Source organism: Myotis myotis, unplaced genomic scaffold, assembly GCF_014108235.1.
Source record: "Myotis myotis isolate mMyoMyo1 unplaced genomic scaffold, mMyoMyo1.p scaffold_m19_p_19, whole genome shotgun sequence".
In the NCBI taxonomy this organism is placed as follows: domain Eukaryota; kingdom Metazoa; phylum Chordata; class Mammalia; order Chiroptera; family Vespertilionidae; genus Myotis; species Myotis myotis.
Genome location: NW_023416323.1, coordinates 14,880,104 through 14,900,610, shown reverse-complemented (window position 1 = coordinate 14,900,610; position 20,507 = coordinate 14,880,104). Strand labels below are relative to the sequence as shown.

Here is a 20,507-nt window from a genome sequence, read left to right as displayed (position 1 = left end):
ACATACATTCATTTTTAGAAAACAGAATAGGGATCATATACTGTTTTGCAATTTTCCTTTTACGTTCCTTTCTGTTAGTAGTATATTCTGGAGACCTTTCCATTATGGCTCATGCAATCAAACCATTCTCACTGACATTAGTGTCTGCAGTATAATAGGGTGTACTTTCATTTACCACTCCCCTAAGATTGAGCACTTAGGTTGTTGATTCGGTTGGTGGGCTCTTTTTTCATGTGCCCCTTAGAAGAGGCTCTCTTCAGCCACTTGAGAGGTTAGGATTCAGGATTTTATGGTGAGTTTGGAGTATTTTCTTAAGCCACTTGTAGAACTTTTAGAAACCAGGAGAAAGCTTGAATTGGGCCCTTGAAAACTTTCCACTAGCCTTCTCTGAGAGACATTTATTTAACCTGGAAGCCTTGGATCATGAATGGGCTTCAGGGTGGCTCATGTGACAGAGTCCAAAATACGTTAGTTTAAAGCAGGGTTCTAACTAGTCATTGCCATTAAAGACATTATTGAACATTAATCTCAGTCCAGTTGTTTTATTATATTAAGACTGGACTGTCTCCAGGACTTCTGAGAAATGGCAAATTTAATTTGCCAAAATGGCAACGGCTTGTATTGCTCTGTTCCAGTTTTCTTGGGCTTGTTGCCCTACTTTTCTATTCAAGCCTTCACTGTTAGCAGAATTTTAAATGACTCTTTATCCTGGCCAGAGAATCGGTTTGAGTAAACAACTTGGATAACGTATGGTGTCCTCATTTGGAAGAGGTTAGGATTCAGGATTTTATGGTGGGTTTGGAGTATTTTCTTGAGCCACTTGCAGAGCTTTCAGAAATCAAGAAAAGGCTTGAAAAAGGCCCCTGAAAACTTTCCACTAGACCAGTGGTTTTCAACCTTCTGGCCCTTTAAAACAGTTCCTCATGTTGTGACCCCCAACCATAAAATTATTTTCATTGCAACTTCATAACTGTCATGTTGCTACTGTTATGAATTGTAATGTAAATATCTGATATGCAGGATGGTCTTAGGCGACCCCTGTGAAAGGCTCGTTCGACTGCCAAAGGGGTCGCGACCCACAGGTTGAGAACCCCTGCACTAGACCTTTATGAGAGATAGGTATCTAACCTGGAAGCTATGGATCCAGGGCCATTCTGATTGGGCTTCAGGTGTATCACTTAGGTTAAGCTTGGCTGTATGTGACAGACTGCAAAATATACATTGTTTTAAAGCAGGTGGTGGTTTATTTTCCTTATGAGAAAGTCTGAGATAGGCAGTCCAGGAGGCGTGGCAGCTCCATAGATGTGAGGACCCAGGCTATTTCCTTCTTGTTCTTTGCTCCAACGTTCTAGCGCCTGTCCATCCTCATCCCTAGAGTCTAGCAGCAGCAGGAGGGCCATGGTCACTGCCAGCTTTCTTTTGATGAGGTGCTGGCGCTGCCATGCACCGTGTCTGAGCTCATGCTCCATAGGCTCAAACTTGGTCAGGTAGCCACAGTGTGCTGTAGGAGAGGTGGGAGCTTTCCTTTGGTGCCCTCATGGCCCTATGAATTAGGGCTCTTACACTGGTATTGGTGAAGCCTGTGAAACTTGGTAGAGTTTTGTATGTGCAAATTTCCAGGGAAAGGGTCCGTGGTTTTTTGTTTGCTTGCTTGTTTTTAATTAAATTCTAAAGCAGACTGTGACTCTAAAATGTTTTAAATCTATCAAGTCAAAGATCAGTTGGGTGGTATCTAACCGAGTACTACCACCTTCATTACAGAGTTCAGTGTATCCCTTTAATAATTTTTGCTTTGGTTTTTAATTTGGTAAAAAGAAGACTGAGATTATGGCATGAGTAGCTTTGATCTTTAAACTCACCACCAGTTAACCACCAGGTGACTTAGAGGTCATCTTCAGAGGACACACATTTAGCACGACACCTTATTTCCTTATCCTGACAGGTGCTCTGGAGCAGTTGCTGAGGATGAAGGTGGAAGAAACTCCCAGTGTTCAGCACAGGCACCAGGTTCAGAGAATATTACTGGATATAACTGAGGTTGGAATTGAGAATGTCCCCCACAGTTTATGCCTAAATATTTAGTTGTCTGGACATCTTCAAAAAGTGTGTGGTGTTTTGTTTTTTTGTTTTTTTTGTGTTTTTTTTTAATTTTGGAAAGGTGATAAATGCACTTGATAAAAAATGCAAATAGTATAAAAGAGTGAAAAGTAAAAAATGGTTTTCTTTTTACCCTTTATGTTCCGGAGAAATTCTGTGCATATTTTTATAGCATATTTTTTTTAAAGTATGTTGTGCGCATCCTGCCCCATTTATATTTGTGTAATACTGAATCTTGGGAGTTGTTAGAGATATTTCCCTCCTTTTACATTTCTTTGAAATTCCATTGTTTGGCAGTGCCATATGTTTTGTTGTTGTTGATGTACATTTAGGTTGCATCCATTCTTTTGCTGCTAAAAGCAATGCCTTAGTTGTGTTTTTTTTTAAGAGAGGACGTCTTTTTTTTTTTTTTTTTTTAAATATATTTTATTGATTTTTTACAGAGAGGAAGGGAGAGAGATAGAGAGTTAGAAACATCGATGAGAGAGAAACATCGATCAGCTGCCTCCTGCACATCTCCTACTGGGGATATGCCCGCAACCCAGGTACATGCCCTTGACCGGAATCGAACCTGAGACCCTTCAGTCCACAGGCCGATGCTCTATCCACTGAGCCAAACCGGTTAGGGCAAGGATGATTATTTTTAAGAGTTCCTGGACCCCAGAATGTTCTAGGCCTCTGGACTTTATTGCAGACCTCTTGCATTTGTCTTCTCTGGGACTGTGCTCACTTCCTGGTTTCAGCTGCTGTTCTCAGGTTGACACATTACTTCTCTGCTCCCTGCTTCTACAGTGATGATCTTGTCGCTGTCAGTGGTGTGTCCCTACTTGCTTGCATTTTGGGGTTTGTTAGGAAGAACTCATCACTCAGTTCTGCTATAGACATTGGCCTGGTTTTGCTTTCCTAGCTGCTCCATGTGTTTTTATGGGGGGATTTGAGGAGACTAAAAATCTTTTAGTAAAGGACTCAGTCAAAGTTGCTCTGAGATCTTTTGTTTCTCATCCAGATTGGGGGTTATCAATCTATTTTTTGTTAAGGACAGTTGATGTTTTCTCACCTCATTCAGTCTTGTATGAAGTGATCATACATTTGATTAGATGTTTACAAAGGAAGACTTAAGAGAGGAGATTTGTTCCTCCTACAAATTGTCTTCCCTGTGAAATTCTGGAGCTATCATTTAAGCTGTAGAATTTAAGTCTGGACAAAAGAGAAGAGGAATCATGTTACTTATAGGATTTAAGAACACATGTGAAACCTGCAAATTAATTTAATGCTTGTTGGAACTTACCATTAAAAGTTGCTATCAGGAGATTCCGACTTGAAAGTAGATGATCTGAAAATTGTAAGTTATCTCTCTGCTGCCCCACAGGAGCCGTGTAGGGATGGTAAGTACTTACCAATGAAAGGAGCTGTGCTGTAGAGTTGAGTGTATGGTTTCTGCCCTCAGGGAGCATGTAGTCTAGGTGGGAAAGTAATTTCTTTTATAAATAATTACTTGCAAATACATAATCTGATATAATGAAGAGGTAATATGCAAATTGACTGTCACACCCTCACACAAGATGGCCACCCCCATGTGGTCACACAGGGGAGGGCAGTTAAGGGTGAGCAGGCCAGCAGGGGAGGGCAGTTGCGGGGGACCAGGCCTGCAGGGGAGGGAGGGCAGTTGGGGGGGACCAGGCAGGCAGTTGGGGGCGACCGGGCCGGCAGGGGAGCAGTTAGGCGTCAATCAGGCTAGCAGGGAAGTGGTTAGGGGGTGATCAGGCTGGCAGGCAGAAATGGTTAGGGGCAATCAGGCAGGCAGGCTCCCAACTCCTAAACTGGCAGTCGGACATCCCCCGAGGGGTCCCAGATTGGAGAGGGTGTAGACTGGGCTGAGGGGACACCCCCCCCCCCCCAGTGCACGAATTTCATGCACCGGGCCTCTAGTATAAAGTATAATAAGATAAAAAATATTATAGTGACATTGATTACTGAGTTCTTCAGGACATCCTCTTTTTCAAGTACTATATTTGGATCTCTGATCAAGAGATCACATTTGGAATGATATGGTCTCATTTTTGTTTTTGGAAAATAAGGTCTCTCTAGGCCTAATCAAAGTGTTTCAGGATCAGGAAGAAAATAACTGACTCTATTCCAGACACAATGCTAGGCTCAGGGATGACAACTCACACCAGAGGTGGCCCTGCCCCAGAAGGTGCCCTGTGGATAGGATGGCAGTGCTCTTGGGCATAGCAGTGGGCTGTGTTGTGGTTCAGGTCTGTGCTGGAAGCCAAGGGGAAGCAAAACAGAGGAGCTCAGAGAGAGGGTGGATTTGAGTAGGAGAAATGGAGTATGGGGATAGCCTTGGCTGAAAGATCCATTAGGTAAACTTTGGGAGGTGAGAGTTTTATTACTAGTGGAGACAACAGTGCGATGGTTTTCTGGGGTGTGTGAGCTGAGACCCCACGGGGAGCAGGTGGAAGATAGGCTGTATTCTGTGGGCAGTAGGGGACCATTGGAGACTTTTGGCTTGGGGATGATGTGTTTAAGCCATTTTAGGAAGGTGACTTTGGAGGTAGTGTGAGGAATGGATTGATAAAGTGAGAGGCTCTCAGGTAGGGGCTAGACAGAAGCAATGAGCATTTTTTGGGCTGTTTCTCAATTCTCCAAAAATGCTAACCTTTTGGTGGTTTGGGGCAAGAAGAACCCTATATTAAAAACAAAATTTGTGGATATCTGATGTTCTCTTTTTATTTTTGTTTTTATTATTCTCACCCGAGGATATGTTTATTGATTTTAGAGAGAGAGAAAAAAAGGAAGGGGGGTGGGAGAGAGAGAGAAAGAGAAAGTGAAAGAAACATCACTGTGAGAGTGAAACATTGACATGTTCCAGGGATAGAATCCACAACCTAGGTATGTGCCCTAACTGGGAATTGAACCCACAACCTGTTGGTACACAGGATGACGCTCCAACTAACTGACCCACCTGGCCAGGGCCTGATGTGCTCTTGAATATATATGGTCAGCAGTTTTCATTTCACAGGTCACAATCATTAATCTCCCTCTCTGCTCTGTGTTTGTTTTGTAGGTGACAGAATCCTAGCCCTGTGTGAGTTTGATTCTTGCTTGTTGACTGGCCCCTCTTCTCTCCTTCTGGATGATGTCAGAACAGGATCTGGCGGACGTGGTGCAGATTGCAGTAGAAGACCTGAGTCACCATCACCCAGGTATAGAGCTATGGGAGAGCAGATAGACTTTGTTCGATTTTTTAAAAATCCAAAAGTGCGCCCAGCTGGTGTGGCTCAGTGGTTGAGCATCTACCCATGCACCAAGAGGTCACCAGTTTGATTCCTGGTCAGGGCACATGCCCCATGTATGGGGTCAGTCCCCAGTCGGGGGAGCGTGCAGGAGGCAGATGATCAATGTTGATTCTTTCCCATTGATGTTTGTATCTATCTCCCTTCCTCTCTCTCTCAAATAAAAAAGACCATATTTAAAATAAAAATAAAAATCCAAAAGTGCTTCCAGAAGTTTTCTTTAGTCTTTTAAAGAAAGAGAAAAAATGATGCATGCACTGTGTGAAAGGTCCATTCTCAAATGGGTAGCCTTCTAGCATCTTGTCCGCTCTTCCCTCCTCTGATGTGCACAGGCACTAAATCTCTGCTTCCCTCTTCCTTCCCCCACCTATAGGGACCTCTGTGACAGCTTAGTTCCTTATAATTTCCACCTTTTAAAATTTACTATTGAATGGTCATGGAAATGTTACCGAGTTGATATGTCCAAATTGACTGCATTTATTTGACAACTACATGGTATTCCATTTATAGGTGTCCCCTCATTTATTGAACTTTCCTCTTGTGGGTGGCATTTATATTTTTTGCACTGTTTCTATTTCATATAAACCCTTGCAATAAAGATCCCTGCAAGTATATCTTGGAAAATCTTTTTTTATGGTAAATTCCCAAGCAGAATTGCTTTGTATGTTTACAATTTTGATAAGACACTGACAGATTTCCCAGAAATGTTTTACTGTGTTACTCTTCCATCTGCTGAGTGAGAACAACTATTTTCCTACACTTTGGCTAAGGCTGGTAATTTTTCTTATTGATGTTAAAAGCATACATCTACTTTGAAACCTTAACTAAATATTTGTTTTAAGAAGGCCCCTCATAACCGGGTTCGATTCCGGTCAGGGGCATGTGCCTTGGTTGCGGGCACATACCCAGTGGGGAGTGTGCAGGAGGCAGCTGATCGGTGTTTCTGACTCTCTATCCCTCTCCCTTCCTCCCTGTAAAAAATCAATAATATATATATATATACAAAAAAGGCCCCTCATAAAGGAAACCCTAAATTTCAAGAACTTCAGTTATGAAAAAGCTTTGTCTACACTTTTACTTGTAAAAGGATTTCTCAGTAGGTTTCCTCTTTTTTTTCTTTTTTTTTGCCTTAAAGTTTTAAGTGTTTTATATATAGTTACAAGTGCACATAATTAAGTCACTGAATGTCTGTTGCCTGTTTTTTCCTTTTAGAATAGTGGAATTGAAATACTGAATTGTTTTTCCAATATAAAAGAGAATTTTCAGAAATTTCATAAGAAATCATGATGTCTGTCCTGTATGATCTATTTGATATGTTAATTGGGAAACATTTCATTTGGAAATTAGTTACGACAGAAGGGAAGAGTAATATAAATAATTTTGGAATTAAATGAGTGGTCATAAAGAAATGAAGTGCTTCCTTTCAGGAATACTATTCTTTGGTCAGTTTCCCCCTTATTTTGCTTCTGATTTTTTTTTTCTTCACAGGTAGGATTCTATTTTATTTGTCACCATTGAAAGTCTAAATTTGAAACAGATTCTTGGATGTGGGGCTCCTATCCATCAGCTTGTTCAACTTTAAATATATTTTATTGATTTTTTACAGAGAGAAAGGGAGAGGGATAGAGAGTTAGAAACATTGGCTCCCTTTCAGCCGCATAGTGACCTGTGCACCTGGCTTCCCCTGTGTTTGCCCCTGACGCCTTCTGTTTAATTATCGCCAACTACCATGGTGCTGCTCAGAGAGCCAAAGCTGCTTCTGATTTCTTTAGTAAGAAGCACTATCACCTATTAACTGGCAAAATCAAGAGCTTCATCAGATCATTGAACAAAGTTGGGCATATGAGTGCAGCTATTCAACTACAGTTTTCTCTGTAAAACTAACCAATTTGTTTAGAGCTAGAACCTGTAGCCCTGACCTCATTAGCACCACACCTTAGAAACCTTTGAACTTAAAAAGAAGCAGCGCTATCACTGTATATAGCAATTTAAAATATATCCGTGTTTATATTTTGGTAGGTGAACAACAATTTCTTTAGAAAGCACACACTACAATGTTATAAAAGAGAAATGTTCCAGTCACATAAAATTTAAGCAGTTTTAGAACTATTCAAATTCTGATAGCTGACTTCCTACATAAATTCCTTCTCTGTAGATTATAGTCCAGGGAAGGCATAGAGAAGTCATTTCTAATCTTGTTTTGTTTCATCTCTGTTCCTTAAATAACTGGGAATTATAGTTTATTGACTGTTTAATGAGAACCTGTATGCAAGGCTCTCTGAGGCCTTTATGGGCAGAAAGCCTGCAATTTCTGACTCAAAAGAACTTGCACACACCCAGCAAATACCATGGTACATTACACATGTTTGTAGTCAGAATGGGTTTAAGATTGAGATTATTTTTTCCTCATCTCTAAAATATGACCTTTGTGAAATTTAAAAGTAGTTAAGCAAGTAGAAGAAACAAAAATTTCCCATAATCCTAGTAATAGAACTGCTTTTAAAATGTTGGCATGTATGTCCTAATTTCCATTTAAAAATAAATGTTTAGGTTTTGGTTTTGCATGTACTCACCATACAGCTGCACTTACTTCACTTGTCTGCATGTAACTTTCTTCAGACCTATCATTCCAGGTGATTGTGATGGCTTTAAAATGAGTATTAAGCCCTGGCTGGTTTTGCTCAGTATCTTTACAATTTCCATAGAGTATTGGCCTTTGGACTGACGGGTCTTGGACTCGATTCTGCTCAGGGATATGTACCTTGATTATAGGCTCCATCCCCGGCCCTGGGTCGGGGCCATGTGGAGGCAACCAATTGACGTGCATCTCTCACATTGATGTTTCTTTCTGTTTCTCCGCCTCCCTTCCACTCTTTCTAAAAGTCAGTGGAAAAAATATCCTCAGTGAGGATTAACAAATAAAAGAGAGTATTGAGTTCTTTAATATAAATCTAAAAGTAATGCACACAAAATTATAATAAGCAATGCAACAAAGGACAAAGAAAAGAAACTGTAGTCCTGCAGCCAATGGGAAGTTATTGGTAAATTCTGGTGCTGGTGCCTGTGCTGTCTGCCACGGACACGTCTCCTTTTACACATCTGCTTCATTGCTCTTTGCTTCCAGCCTGAGATGCTTCACGCTGCCAAGGGGCATGGAGTCGTCTTTTCTGTGGTGACAGGAACCAGCTGTGTGGCTCTGGACAATCACTTAACCTCTCTGAACTTGTTTTCTATTCAGCAAATTAAAAGGATCAAAATGATTGCCAAGGTTTCTCTCTGTCTTCCTAGTCCTGGTATAATTACCAGTTTTCTATAGAGGTGACAAAAGTTTTGGGAACCTGTGTTTTGGTAACCACAAACACTTGTAGACGTGGATTTTCCCCCTTTTTACTTAATTAAATAAACATTCATTTTTATCTATTTTTGTGGAGGTGGTCAAGGCATTTCCTGCCACACAGGATCGATCCACTGTGCAATGATCTTGGGTAGGCAAGATGCCTTTTGTTATTGTCAGTTCTTGGCTGGTTCCTGCAGAGGAGCTTTGGGTAATCACCTCTGGGAGATCACTTTACTACTCCTGACTAGGAACTATCAAAGGTTTGTGTTTGAGTTATGGGTCTATGCAGTATCTTTATACTTAAGAGTTTTGAGATGAATTATCGAGTATGTATAAGTTTAAAGGCATTGACACTTTAAAAAAAAAATTGAGATCTTATTTGGAATATCAAGATATACAGCCTGTTGAAGTGGCGGTGCTTTGATTGAGATGGGGCCTGGGCCATAGTGACCTGTGCACTTGGCTTCCCTTGTGCTTGCCCTGACCCTCCCTGAGCAGATGAGAGACTAATGCCAGCCAGATGTGCTGTGTCCACATCTGTGGACAGCCTTTTGTGAGGGGCTGGGGGGTCCTTCCTTTGGTGGTAGTTGCTGTGCCACAGCATGAGCAGGTACTGTTTCCAGCACCCATGTGGGCCTGGTGGAAGAGGGGTAGATTTCCTTGAGTGGAGGTGGTTGAGCACAGGGAAGATTGGAGGGGGAAGAGCTGGGACTGTCAGACATCATTGTCCAGGTGAGGCAGGCATCTCCTGTCCACAGCGAGTTTATCCTGCTTGATTGTAGCATGGGGTGCATTTGAAAGGAGGTCTGACGATATGCCAAAGTGGTCAGGCTCCATAGTTTATTCTCCATGGGTGGATACTCCCACAAGTGCTACAATAAGTGCAATTCTGTGTACACATGTATATATATACAATATTATAATATACATGCTCTGTGTGTGTATATACATGTATATATATAATGTATATTCTCATATACTGTACGCATTTCTGTAGAGAATAGATTCACAAACTTATATTACTGTTAAAAAGTGAGTTAAAGCCATTAACTGTGAGGGCTGTCCACATTACATTGTTAAGTGAAGATGAAAGATGCGGACAGATCTGATAAAAGATGGCGGCCCTCTGGTATATATGTAATATGTTTATCTCCATTTGTGAACTTGTAGAAAGAGATTAGGAGAAATATATCAGGCAATTATCATTGGTAATTAAGGCAAGGAGAGGAGAAGGAAAAAATACTGTAGCAAAACGGAAAAGTACTCATGGTATCATGTTAAATAAAAAATGACTATGGGGAGAACCAAGATGGCGGCATAGGTTAACGCCGGAGTTTGCTGCTTTGAACAACTACTTCAAAAGTGAAACCAAAAAACGGAAGGGACATCACCCAGAACCACAGGAACACTGGCTGAGTGGAAGTCCTACAACTAGGAGGAAAGAGAAACGCATACGGACACTCAGAGGAGGCGCAGTGCTGAAGTCAAATTCTGAGGTGCGGAGTGCTCGGAGCAGGCTGGCGGCAGAGGGCGCGGTTGGCGTTTTCAATCGGGAGGGAGTCGCAGACTCTGAGCTCCAGATCTGGACGAGTCTTTAGGGACCCAGACTCAAACAGGAGAAGCGGGACTGTCTGGCTTCGGTCAGAGCGAGTGCAGCTTTCTCTCTGAGCTTTGCAGCGGGTGCTGGGACTCAGAGAGGCAGAGCCCCTGGGGACAGGACTGAGAGCCGCCATAACTGCTCTCTCCAGCCCACCCTGTTGATCCTGTGAGACCTGCCCCGCCCAAGCCCTGCACACAGGCATTTGCCGGATAGCCTCAGGCAAACGCCAGATTAGCACCTCCCTAGAGGACAGAAGTTCTCTCACTGCTGACACAGCTGATTCTCATAGCCACTTGGCCTGGAGGTCAAACCCTCCCTGGAATTAGCTACAACAATCAAGATTTAACTATAAGACTGCGAACAAAGACCACTAGGGGGTGCACCAAGGAAGCATAACAAAATGCGGAGACAAAGAAACAGGACAAAATTGTCAATGGAAGATATAGAGTTCAGAACCACACTTTTAAGGTCTCTCAAGAACTGTTTAGAAGCCGCTGATAAACTTAATGAGATCTACAAGAAAACTAATAAGACCCTCGATCTTATATTGGGGAACCAACTAGAAATTAAGCATACACGGACTGAAATAACGAATATTATACAGACTCCCGACAGCAGACCAGAGGAGCGCAAGAATCAAGTCAATGATTTGAAATGCGAGGAAGCAAAAAACACCCAACCGGAAAAGCAAAATGAAAAAAGAATCCAAAAATGCGAGGATAGTGTAAGGAGCCTCTGGGACAGCTTCAAGCGTACCAACATCCAAATTATAGGGGTGCCAGAAGATGAGAGAGAGCAAGATATTGAAAACCTATTTGAAGAAATAATGACAGAAAACTTCCCCCACCTGGTGAAAGAAATGGACTTACAGGTCCAAGAAGCGCGGAGAACCCCAAACAAAAGGAATCCAAAGAGGACCACACCAAGACACATCATAATTAAAATGCCAAGAGCAAAAGATAAAGAGAGAATCTTAAAGACAGCAAGAGAAAGAAACTCAGTTACCTACAAGGGAATACCCATACGACTGTCAGCTGATTTCTCAACAGAAACTTTGCAGGCCAGAAGGGAGTGGCAAGAAATATTCAAAGTGATGAATACCAAGAACCTACAACCAAGATTACTTTATCCAGCAAAGCTATCATTCAGAACTGAAGGTCAGATAAAGAGCTTCACAGATAAGGAAAAGCTAAAGGAGTTCATCACCACCAAACCAGGATTATATGAAATGCTGAAAGGTATCCTTTAAGAAGAGGAAGAGGAAGAAAAAGGTAAAGATACAAATTATGAACAACAAATATGCATCTATCAACAAGTGAATCTAAGAATCAAGTGAATAAATAATCTGATGAACAGAATGAACTGGTGATTATAATAGAATCAGGGACATAGAAAGGGAATGGACTGACTATTCCTGGGGGGGAAAGGGGTGTGGGAGATGCGGGAAGAGACTGGACAAAAATCGTGCACCTATGGATGAGGACAGTGGATGGGGAGTGAAGGCGGAGGGTGGGGTGGGAACTGGGAGGAGGGGAGTTATGGGGGGAAAAAAAAGAGGAACAAATGTAATAATCTGAACAATAAAGATTTAATTAAAAAAAAAAATGACTATGATATTCTATCTATAATTGCTAATATGTAACTGTTTAGTGATTGACTAGGTCTAGAGCAAACAATCAGGAACAGAGAAACATGGTTTGCAGAAATGATGTGATTTATGGATAGTTGTGGTCTTTGATTCTTTGGGTGTCTTTAATATTGTTTTTGTAGCTAATTTCCAACGAAAGGAAGGTGGTTAGGACCTGACCGTATTGTGGCAGGCCTTGAATGTGAACTGAGTTGCTTATTTGTGGGGAAGCCATGAATATCAGCTGAGCATTGCGATGGGGAGGCATTGATTTCAGCGGCACTGTAGAGTAGCTTTCCATGTAACTTAGTATGTTAAGTTAGGGACTGTTTTGATGATCAACACCTAAGGAGATGTAATAGCCCAGATAGTTTTTAAATTTGAAATGAGGTAGCCAACAGACACGACTTTAAAATTGGGAAAATATCACTATTATTGATTTGGTTTTTTTATGCCGAAATTCAAACAGGGTAGCTGAATAAAACACTGAATGAGAATCCTGTAGTTTTGGAGTTAGGGAAATTATTTATCCAGTATCTCAGTTTTTCTTGAGATTAAGGAGAGATCCTATTTTCTCTCTGAGAATTTTTTTTTAAATATATTTTATTGTTTTTTTTACAGAGAGGAAGGGATAGGAATAGAGAGTTAGAAACATCAATGAGAGAGAAACATCCATCAGCTGCCTCCTGCACACTCCCTACTGGGGATGTGCCCGCAACCAAGGTACATGCCCTTGGCCGGAATCGAACATGGGACCCTTCAGTCCGCAGGCCGACGCTCTATCCACTGAGCCAAACCGGTTAGGGCTCTCTCTGAGAATTTTAACTTAGAACTATGAAAAGGTAAAATATGAAACAGGATGTACCATTTCTCATTTTAACTTTAAGGTGTCAGAATGGTTTACTATTTTAATATTAAAACAGTCTGTAAAACTTTTCATATTAAAGTTTAAGTCTTTTGTTTCTGCTTTGGTTTTCAGTTGTACTGGAGAATCATGTAGTGACAGACGAAGATGAACCAGCTTTGAAACGCCAACGATTAGAGATCAATTGCCAGGACCCCTCTATAAAGGTAAAAATATAAATATATTTTATTACTTAGTTTCCTAGCATTGCCATAACAAATTGTCGAAAACTGCAGAGCCTAAAACAACAGGAATTTATCCTCTCACAGCTTTGGAGACCAGAAGTCTGAACCCAGTGTGTGGGCAGGGCTGTGCTTCCTCCAGAGACTCTAGGGGAGGATCTTTCCTGCCTCTTCTGGCTTCTGGTGGCTCCAGATGTTCCTTGGCTTGTGGCAGCATCACTCCAATCTCTGCCTCCATCCTCACACTGCCTCTTCCCTATGTGTTGCTGTCTGTTTCACTTTCTCTTCTCTTATAAGGAAATTATTATTGAATTTAGGTGTCACCCTAATCCAGGAAGATCTCACCTCAAGATCCTTGACTTAATTACATTTACAGAGACCCTTTTCCAAATAAGACCACCTTTATACATTCTTGGGGTTAGGATATAGATGTATTGTTTTTGGGAGTCACCATTCAATCCCCTTAAAGAATCAACATTGTTTAGATTGAGATGCTGCCATGTGAGGCATCTTTCTCTACAACCACAGACCTGTTGTGGACAGAAGGAAAGAGGACAGTTTGTGTGGCTAATATTTCCCACTAGTGCCAAAGTACTTCTGTACCTACCATGTAAGTCACCTAAATTTCAGTTTACTAGAGGTGGTCTTTGAAACCACTGAATCAGTCAGTCAGTGATTTTGGATCTTTGGATTTGCTTTGTTGGTTTAGTGTTTACGGAGTCATGGAGATAAATATCAGCACATGTGCGAAGTTTCAGCAATGCAAATGTAAACCATAGTGGCTTTTCATGTAATCCCTCTATTTAGAGACATTCATATCCCCCAAAACTTAACAATTTTGTTAAAAAGGGGAAGTAGTGTAAGCTTAAACATGTAGGTGATTTAAAAGTATATTCAGCCTGGCCGGCATGGCTCAGCGGTTGAGCATCAACCTATGAACCAGGAGGTCATGATTCGATTCCCATGCAGGGCACATACCTGGATTTCAGGCTCGATCCTTGGTCGGGGGCATGCAGGACGCAGCCTATTGATGATTCTCTCTCATCATTGATGTTTCTCTCTCTTTCTCCCTCTTCCTTTCTCTCTGAAACCAATAAAAGTATATTTAAAAAATATATATTCACAGTTAAATTTCTGTTTCTGACTAGTGGTTAGAAGGTGTCTGCATTAGTAACACCAAATTATATTTTAAAATAAAATGCAGTTATAATTTTACCACCGGAGATACTCATTATAAACATAAACAGTACAGAAATTTATAAAGTAAAAGATGAAAGTGGGCTGGCCTCAGTCCTAGTTCCACTGTCAATAAGTTAAACTTTGGGCTATGGTTTGAATACTGCCACATTTGTGTACTGTTTGGAAAAGTTTGCTCACCAAATTGCCAAGAACTCTTCTCTCCAATGAATAGATTTGAATGTGAATGGCTACTAACACTTGTATATAAAAAGACATTAAAAATAATGTTCTCTGCTCTTTGTATCATGAATTTGTTTGATAATTGTTTTATTAGTACATAACAGTGAATTTTTCCCAAACCCTAGGTAGAATCATTTGTAATTTAGAGTTAAAATAATAAGGTTTTACTGTATTTTAAGAATTCCGGAGCCAAGTGTTTGATGTCTTCAAATGATAAAGAAGAATGGAGTTTTAAGTGATTTTTATCTCAAGAATTCAGGACCAATGGGTGGTTCCAATGGTGATTTACATTAGGGTGAACCATGGAAGTTACCTCTTTGTAGATCATGGGTGATGGAATGTCAACTGTGTGTGCCTCTGGCCCCGGTCACACACTTGCTCCAACGTCCTGTTCTCCTGAAGGCAGGCAGTCACTGGGGGACGTGGAGGTTAGCCCTTGCTTTATACGTTAGCACTCATGATGAGTCATCAGGGGGTGTGATTGCTTGAGACAAAGTGAGTTGTTTGGACAGTGTGCAGGTTTTGTTTACCGCATTGCTGCCCCTTACTGTCATGTCTACAGGCAGTTAGACAAATGCATTTAACTTCTTCACAAGATAACCTCAGTCTGTTGAAAATGCACTGAATAAGAGTATCCATATTTTTCTTCTCCCAGACCTCGATGCCACCTACATGATGTGATATAGCTCTAATTTTGCTGTTTTTGCTTCAGATTAGAAGGGCAGCAGGCCCTAGGAATACTGTAGGCCAGCAGCAGTTAGATGGCATGTCCTGTCAGTCAAATGGAGGCTGGCCTTTTACTGTGGGCAGAGAAGCAGAGAGAAAGGGGAAAGGCAGTCTTCATTATTTTCAGCTGTTGGTTCTCAAGCTAGCCTTTCTACTAAATTGAGCTATTGGATACTTTATGAACTTGCTTCTAACCAGCACTCTGAATCCTTCTACTAGCTCGTGAGATCAGTTTAGGGTGTTTGCTGCACAGTGGAAGTCTTACCTGAAAACATGCTTCTGTTTGTATTCTTGTCAACTCACGGCAGGAATGGCAAGTGAAGAGTTTTCCTGTCTGGTGTGTGTATTTGATCTGGTTCTTGGGTCTGGAGTCATGTATGTCACCGCTTCCTGTGATCAATTGGAATTAGTAATTGGGACTTGGCTCAAAAGTGATCAAGTGTGAAGCTGCTCTTCATGTCAACCACTAGGTGGCAGGCATGCTATTTGTAACTTTTTTTTTTTTTAAACCAAATTTCAACAACAGAGCAGTGGGGATTATGTGAATGTGCAGGACTAGTAATTTCCATGCTGTTTTGATGTTACAGGTAAATGTGTTTTTATAGTTAGAAAGATGTGACTAGTTTTTATGTGTAAATTTACTGATTAATAGAAGGACATCTTAAAGACTACATTTTTATCATATGGACTTAAATGTTACTAAGAATCACAACTACACATAGAAGTAAAACAAGGATTTAAGTAGTCACATTTAAATATAAGAGGTTGAACTTGTTTACTCAAATGTTTCTGGCATGTAACTTAAGAGCTAACGTGCAGGATTGTCCTATCAGAGTAGATGTGATTCACATTAGGAAATAACCATTTGGGGTTCCTTAAAGTTCAAGATATCCCTTCTGAAGTTTTTCTTTTTTTCACTTCCAGTCCTTCCTGTATTCCATTAACCAGACAATATGCTTGCGATTGGATAGTATTGAAGCCAAGCTGCAAGCTCTCGAGGCTACTTGTAAATCATTAGAAGAAAAGCTGGATCTGGTCACGAACAAGCAGCACAGTCCCATCCAAGTCCCCATGGTGGCGGGCTCCCCTCTCGGTGCAACACAGACGTGCAACAAAGTGCGATGGTAAGAACAGACGTGTGGGCCGTGGTCACTTCCTCATCCAGGCTCCTCTGTGCGATTACCCAAATTGTAGTACACATGAGGGCCTCTGCCTCCAGCTTCACGGCACCTATTTCACTTAGACCAGTGTTTGGCAAACTGTGGCTCGCGAGCCACATGCGGCTCTTTGGCCCCTTGAGTGTGGCTCTTCCACAAAATACCATGTGCGGGCACGCACGTACAGTACGATTGAAACTTCGTGGCCCATGCGCAGAAGTCAGTATTTTGTGGAAGAGCCACATCAAGAGGCCAAAGAGCCGCATGTGGCTCGCGAGCTGCAGTTTGCCAACCACTGACTTAGACTCAAACTAAACACGTGATACCCTGCTGGACTGGCTGGGAGTCATCCTCACATTTTCTTTCTGATATGAACCAGACTGGTGCATCTTTTCTATGAAATTAACCCATCACATCTTGGAAGATGTGCGTTTGTTTCTTTGTTGTTGTTTTTCTATCTGGCGAGTCTTTAGATATTTTTTCTCCGTATTAGTATTTATAAATTTTATTTGAGTATATCAAACTTTTTCCATTCACGTCTGTAGTTTTTTAAAAATCCTCACTCAAGGATACTTTCTCCATTGATTCCTTAGGCCCATTTGCATTTGTTGTGAATGATCTGTTGGGAAGTCTAAGTGTAACCTCACAGCCCGAATGCAGACACCGTAAAGGTCTTTTCAGTAATGAGGCCTCTGGGCGATAAGCTGTTCACTGAAATACCACTCTCTCTTCTCTTTGGAGGCTGCACAGGGCCCAAAGCCAGCCCCACCTGCAGGGCCTGGTGCGGCCTCTCAGCTGCGGGGCCCACTTTTGAATCTCTCTCTGCATATTGAAATCCACTCACCTGTTGATTATTTCTGATTAAAACTGGCCCAGACCGACCATGGTATCAGCGCTGAGAGTTATTCTCTTTAATCCCTGGAGCGTAGGTGCAGTGGACTGCTGCCAACCTCAGCTGGTATTTTGGGTCCAGATTTTCAGATTCTACACCTGAATGAGATTCTTTAAATAAATTCAAGAAAGAAAGAAAGAAAATCTTTGATGCTGAAACTTAATTATTGTAATAAAAATGTGAGGTTACTTGGATGGGGCCTCACCCACAGCGGTCTTCTAATTGAGGAATAGAAAAATCGACTTGAATTCTTTTAAGTAGGTGCTTTTTTCCTTCCTCGCAAGTGTGCCGGTATTTGTATTTTGCTTATTGTAATTCCTGGAATAGTGAGGTTGTTTCGCCTTGGGATTGGGGAAGTCCATATAGAGTAGGCTCTTCCTTTAAATGCCCAGCTATGAGCATTCCAGGAAGGGCCTTCATTTTATTACGTGGACTGAAGGGATCACGTGTATGGACAGGCACATTTATCCTATAGATCAGTGTGAAAACCCCTCTTTTGCACTTTCTTGAGATTAGACATAGAGCCATTTGAAGAAAGTGCATTAGTAGGACATAGCTGGGCCTGGTGTTGGCTTGATGGCGGTGCTGTCCTAGTTGGAGACTGAGCTGGAATGCGAGTATGACTGCACACATGCAGTGAGTGCATGGATCATGGGATAGAATACCGCTGTCCAGTGGGATCTTGTAGAAACAGACTGTTTGATACGTCAGATAGCAACTCAAAACCCAGATGTTTGGGTTTTGTTTTCATTAACTTAACATATTGACTAACTGGAAAAATGCTTGTGTTTCTTATTTTCAAGACAGTAGATTTCTATTTTGTTATTTTTTTAAAATATACTTTTATTTATTTTAGAGAGAGAGAGAGAGAGAAAGAAAGGAAAGAAAGAAAGAAAGAAAGAAAGAAAGAAAGAAAGAAAGAAAGAAAGAAAGAAACTGCTTTCTCGGATCGGCTGCCTCCTGCATGCCCCCTTACTGGAGACCGAGCCATAAACCAAGCATTGTGCCCTGGCTGGGAATCGAACCAGCAACCAACCTCTCGATGCATGGGAACCAATTGAGCCACACCAGCCAGGGGCTTCATTTTATTTTTTATATGCACGAGTAGGTTTTTTCCTTTTTTAAATTTTATTATTTTATTTTATTTATTATTTTATTTATTTTATTTTATTTTATTTTATTTTATTTATTATTTTATTTTATTTTGGAGAGAGGAAGTACGGGGGAGGGGCGGTGGGTCGTGAGACATGAACTTTTGATTGATAGGTTGCCTCCCATACATGCCCCAACTGGGAATTCAACCTGAAACCTGGGTATGTGCCCTGACCAGGAATTGAATCTGGTATCTTACCACCCTGTGATTTACAGGATGATGTTCCAACCAAATGAGCCACACCGGTCAGGGCACACATGTGGTTTATTTTGATTGAGCTCAGATTGACATAACAAATTTTTATTTTTAAAAGCTTAGATATTTTTTTACAGCTTAGTGTGTTTTTATAATTATAAAACAATTGTAATAAATCAGAAGCTTCTTTAAAATCCTCTCAAAGTAAAAAGCAGATTTCTTTTTTTTAAAAGCATATTTTGATTGATTTCAGAGAGGAAGGGAAAGGTAGAGAGGGATAGAAACATCAACGATGAGAGAATCATGATTGGCTACCTCCTGCACGTCCCATACTGGGGATCGAGCCCCCAATCCGGGCATGTGCCCTGACCAGGAATCTAACCATGACCTCCTGGTTCATAGGTTGATGCTCAACCACAGAGCAACGCCTGCCGGGCAAAAGTGATTTAAAGTTTTTCTTACAGAGAGATGTATCATGTAAGACGTATAAAGGGGGACATTTTTTATTTTCCTCTGAACTGATTATTGATCCACAGAAAACTGAAGTATTTGATCAAGAAATTATTTAAATTATGCTGGTTGCTGATTTTCTCTTTTACTTCCCAGAGGGTCTTTTGTTTTAAATGTTGCTGGATATTTGTAGAAGGAATGTTCCGGTCTTTGAGCCTCCATGGCTCTGGGTAGAAAGAGGCCTCGCTCGCTCTGTGCATCTTGTTCTGGCATTGGAGCACTGGCCTGGGTCACCAGTGTTCAGAGTGTTTCCATTTGAGGCATTGACCTTCTCAATCAAAAGTATAGCATTTCATAAGCTTTAGAATGTGACAAACTCAGGGTAAGTTCTTTTGAATTGTGAGGGAATGGTGTGATCTCAGCAATGACAGACGTTTTAATTTTTCCTTATCAAATTTTGAATTTAAAAAAAATTTTATTGATTTCAGAGAGGAAGGAAGAGGGAGAGATAGAGAAACATCAATGATGAGAGAGAATCATTGATTGATGCCTCCTGCATGCCTCCCCTACTGGGGATCTAGTCCACAACCGTGGCATGTGCCCTTGACTGGAATTGAACCTGTGACCCTTCAGTCCGCAGGCTGACGCTCTATTCACTGAGCAAAACTGGCTAGGACTGAATTTTTGATGTTTCCATTTAATTTTGTATGCATGTGATTTCTATTCCTGACTGGTCTACACTCCCTCACACACCTGCAGACTTTTGGTGACTTTGTTGTGATTTCCTGTACATGTTACGACTGAGTATTAACCAAAGAAAACATATAGTTTACACACATACACTTTATGAGTCATTAACATAATCTGATGACTCAAATTCAATCTGATAAGCAGATAATAAACATAGTCAAATGTTTTAATAGATTATGCATATTGTAATAATTTGGTGTACTTCCAGTGTTAGAATAACTCATATTTCATTGATTGGAATTGAGTTGAATCTGTAGGTTAATTTGGAGAGAATTGCTGGCTTGCTTTTGTTAATTGAGAGGTTTTCTTTGAGATAATTCACAAAAATTAGAAAGTTAATAGTATATCAGATTTCCTAAACTCAACTTGGTGAATAATTATTTTGAGTTTCAGAAGGATATAATCTAGTGAGGCTTAATTGTAGGTTGGAGGGAGGCAAAAACTTTCTCAAATAATCTTCAAATGTTCTGGTGGAACTCCTCCCAACCCAGCTGCAAAACACAAAGTTGGAGGTCACTGTGTGAATAGAAATATCACCTGATATAGGGAATGAGTGGGAAGTTATTTGCAAATAGTACTGCGCTGTGTACAGTTTTAGTCTTACCTAAGGTTTGCTCCTAGTTTGGGTTAATATAAATAACTTAGAATGTGAACTCCCCAAGGGTAAAGCATTTCTGCTGTGTCGGAGTGGCCTTCTCACTTACTGCCATTCAGGACAG

At 41.0% G+C, this 20,507-nt stretch overlaps 1 protein-coding gene across 15 annotated transcripts in view; it reads left to right on the top strand.

Moving 5' to 3' along the window:
* LOC118674202 (BTG3 associated nuclear protein) overlaps positions 1–20,507 on the top strand; it is a 147,884-nt gene that overhangs the window by 24,376 nt on the left and 103,001 nt on the right. For 9 of the 15 annotated variants that reach the window (XM_036345664.1, XM_036345666.1, XM_036345665.1 and 6 more), the window contains 4 exons: positions 1,943–2,037; positions 5,168–5,306; positions 12,940–13,031; positions 16,116–16,315. In XM_036345664.1, coding sequence (XP_036201557.1) covers positions 5,237–5,306; positions 12,940–13,031; positions 16,116–16,315 — 362 coding nt within the window. In that variant the 5' untranslated portion in view covers positions 1,943–2,037; positions 5,168–5,236. Of the gene's footprint in view, positions 1–1,942; positions 2,038–4,971; positions 4,993–5,167; positions 5,307–12,939; positions 13,032–16,115; positions 16,316–20,507 lie in introns of those variants that run through there. The other 6 variants (XM_036345657.1, XM_036345658.1, XM_036345660.1 and 3 more) reach the window with 4 other exon arrangements.